At 39.7% G+C, this 3994-nt stretch overlaps 1 protein-coding gene across 1 annotated transcript; it reads left to right on the plus strand.

Moving 5' to 3' along the window:
• The first annotated feature begins 1816 nt into the window (after positions 1-1816).
• MC4R (melanocortin 4 receptor) lies at positions 1817-3680 on the plus strand. The gene has a single exon (XM_032422744.1). The coding sequence runs from the start codon at positions 2227-2229 to the stop codon at positions 3223-3225; it is 999 nt and encodes a 332-aa protein (XP_032278635.1). The 5' UTR covers positions 1817-2226; the 3' UTR covers positions 3226-3680.
• Positions 3681-3994: the final 314 nt, after the last annotated feature.

A 3994-nucleotide genomic window follows, 5' to 3' on the forward strand; every position in this document is an offset into this window, starting at 1 on the left:
ATTGTTGAGCACCTTTTCATATACCTGGTGGCCATTTGTATATCTTCTTTGGATAAATGTCTATTCAAGGCCTTTGCCCATTTTTATTTTATTTTATTTTGTTCTATTTTTACTTTATTTTTAAAATTTATTTGAGTATAGTTGACACACAATGTTATATTGGTTTCAGATATACAACACAGTGATTCAACATCTCTATACATTACGCTATGCTCACCACAAGTGTAGCTGCCATATGTCACCATACAATGCTATTACAGTATCATTGACTATATTCTCTAGGCTGTGCCTTTCATTCCCACGACTTATTCATTCCATAACTGAAAGCCTATTATCTCCCACTCCCCTTCACCCATTTTACCCATTTCTCCTTCCCCCTTCCCTCTACCAACCATCAGTTTGTTTTCTGTATTTATAGGTGTGATTCTGTCTTTGCCCATTTTTAAAGAGTTGTTTTTGTTTGGCTGGTTAGTTGGTTTTTGTTTTTATTTTTTTGCTATTCAGTTGTAAGAGATTCTTACAAATTTTGAATATTAATCTCTATCAGATAGAAGGTTTGCAAACACTTTCTCCCATTCTGTAGGCTCTCTTTTCACTCTGTGATATTTCCTTTGCTGTTCAGAAGCTTTTTAGTTTGACATAATCCCACCTGTCTATTTTTGGTTTTGTTGCCTAAAATTTTGGTGTTAAATCCAAGAAATCATTGCTAAGACCGTAGTCAAGAACTGCTGCCCAATGGATATAAAGCTTCAGTTATGCTAGAAGAGTAAGTTCTAGTTGTCTACTGCACAACATGGTGCCTATAGTTAGTAATATGGTATCGTACACTTTAAAATATGTTAAGAGGATAGATCTCATGTTAAGTGTTCTTACCACAAAACAAATAAAACAGACAAACAAAAAACACACACACAAGCTCACAAGGAACTTTTGGAGGTGGTGAATATGTTTAGGACCTTGACTGTGACCATAGTATCATGGGTAGAGGCATATGTCCAAACTCATTAAAATGTATACATTAAATATGTATAATATTTTGTTATATCAGTCATATCTCAATAAAGCTTAAAAACTGACTTTTGCTTATTTATTGATCTTTTTCCTTTTGAGCTCAGAGTAAATATAGTTTATATTAACACCATATGGTGTTATTAAATATCATGAATGAAAATAAAACTTCCCCAGCCATGATAACAGAAACTCTGTAATGGAGAAATATCAGGTATTAGTGCATAAAAAATGAACCCCGTCTTGAACCCTTTGATAAACTGTAGCTATTTACATCAGTTCTCCCATTCAGAGCATAGTGTACCTGTACTATCAAATATTCTCCCTGTGTTTCAGGTATTTTAAATTGAAGCATCATTTCCTGGATTCTTAATTCAAAGCAACTGAGAGTAAACAAATTCAATATCCTGACCAAAAAGGCAGTGTATCTATTTCAGGAACATACGCGCGCGCGCGCACACACACACACACACACACACACACACACACACACCTCTCTTTGAAGCAGGAATAAACCTGGGGTGCCTGGCTTGTAGTGATATCAAAGAATGGCCTCTAGGGACCAAGTTGTTTCCCTTGAAAACTTGACAAGGAAAATCCAGTCTCTCTCATCCTGCTAGCTTCCCAGTTCCACATGCTTCTGCATCTGAATCGGTGTTGCCCTGCAATTTGTATCTCTGGAACATCCCCGTGTCTCACAGACGTCCAGCGCGTTTGGATTGGTCAGGAGGAAGCGGAGGAGGAGCCACTCTGAACATTTTTTTTCCTTCACACACCATAAAATCAGCAGCAGCTACTAACACTCAAAGCAACGCTTCAGGCTGGGAACTAACAGCTGACGTGAACACGTGCCCACAGATTCGGGTCCCAGTGGCACAGCAGCTACTAGGAGAATTATTTTGAAAAGACCTGACTGAATGCGTTAAGACTAAAGTTAAGGTGGGAGTGAGGACAAAAAAGCAAAGAACAAACTCTTTGAACGGAGAATGAGCATTTTGGAAGCCTAAGCTTCTAAAGTGAAGGGGATCAGAGCTGCACCTGGAAGACAGGAAAAGCTCCATCTCCAGGCTTTGGAGCATGTGACATTTACTTACAACTGGCATGCCAGTTTTAGCCTCAGAACTTTCGGAGCATCAAAGACGTGGACAAAATCATTGAGGCTACCTGACCCAAGAGATCGAATCAGTGCCGTGGGGATCTGCATCCACTTGGTGCAGGATGAACTCCACTATCCACCACGGGATGCACACTTCTCTCCACTTCTGGAACCTCAGCACCTACCGACAGCACGCCAATGCCAGTGAGTCCCTTGGAAAAGGCTACTCTGATGGAGGGTGCTATGAGCAACTCTTTGTCTCTCCTGAGGTGTTTGTGACTCTGGGGGTCATCAGCTTGTTGGAGAATATCCTGGTGATTGTGGCAATAGCCAAGAACAAGAATCTGCATTCACCCATGTACTTTTTCATCTGTAGCCTGGCTGTGGCTGACATGTTGGTGAGCGTTTCGAACGGCTCAGAAACCATTGTCATCACCCTGTTAAACAGTACTGATACGGACGCACAGAGTTTCACAGTGAATATTGATAATGTCATTGACTCGGTGATCTGTAGCTCCTTGCTTGCATCGATTTGCAGCCTGCTTTCAATTGCAGTGGACAGGTACTTTACTATCTTTTATGCTCTCCAGTACCATAACATCATGACGGTTAGGCGGGTTGGGATCATCATAAGTTGTATCTGGGCAGCTTGCACGGTTTCGGGCATTCTGTTCATCATTTACTCGGACAGCAGTGCTGTTATCATCTGCCTCATCACCATGTTCTTCACCATGCTGGCTCTCATGGCTTCTCTCTACGTCCACATGTTCCTCATGGCCAGACTGCACATTAAGAGAATCGCTGTCCTCCCACGCACTGGCACCATCCGCCAAGGTGCCAACATGAAGGGTGCGATTACCTTGACCATATTAATTGGGGTCTTTGTTGTCTGCTGGGCCCCATTCTTCCTCCACTTAATATTCTACATCTCTTGTCCCCAGAATCCATACTGTGTGTGTTTCATGTCTCACTTTAACTTGTATCTCATCCTGATCATGTGTAATTCCATCATCGACCCTCTAATTTATGCACTCCGGAGCCAAGAACTGAGAAAAACCTTCAAAGAGATCATCTGTTGCTATCCCCTGGGCGGTCTCTGTGATTTGTCTAGCAGATATTAAATGGGGACAGAGGAGATACTAAAAACGTGCATGTGAGACTTCTTCATTCTCACACAACCTGAACAATGTGTTTCGACAACAGCTTCTTCTTCTGTGTAAGGCATGAGTTGAGAATATCTATTGTGTAAATTTAAGTTTATGATGTTTTGATATGAAAAAAATGCCCAGTCTCTGTACATGTCTAATGTCATGCTACTTTTTGGCTGTACAGTGTTTATGCATTTAGAGGTTGTAGGCACTATGAATTTATAGACAAGAAAAAAGCTCTTATTAAAAGCATAACAATGTTTCTTGTTATTCACAATGATTTGACACTTTGCTTGTTTTAGGAACATAGAAATCACAGAATCATTAAATATATGCTAATAAGTGGCTTCTTATATTACACTATATAACACTGAAATGTAGAAATTTGATTGTAGCATTTGGGGGGAAATATTGATGAATAGATGCTTGTTCATTAAAACAATGAACTGAAATTTTAAGTAATAAAATGTGTTCATTCTCCCTGTGCAGACATAGAAATGAAGCTCTTGTTGAGAGAAAAACAGCTTAAAAAAAAAAAAACCAAAACTCCAAGATTCTGAGCCATAAATCTATGTCTGTTTCTCAAAGACAAAGAGATTAATTTTCCCATGCAAACACTCTGATATTCCACAAAGGCAATTCAGTTTGTGGTAGAGGGAGATAGTAGTTATAGGAATTAAAGTATTCTGGACAATTTAAGTTAACATGTCAAGCTGAACTTCCTGATACGAAACTATTTCCA

This window comes from Phoca vitulina, unplaced genomic scaffold, assembly GCF_004348235.1.
Source record: "Phoca vitulina isolate PV1807 unplaced genomic scaffold, GSC_HSeal_1.0 scaffold27, whole genome shotgun sequence".
In the NCBI taxonomy this organism is placed as follows: domain Eukaryota; kingdom Metazoa; phylum Chordata; class Mammalia; order Carnivora; family Phocidae; genus Phoca; species Phoca vitulina.

Excerpts from the sequence above, each read along its gene's own strand:
- MC4R (XM_032422744.1), top strand. The coding sequence starts at position 2,227 with ATGAACTCCACTATCCACCACGGGATGCACACTTCTCTCCACTTCTGG.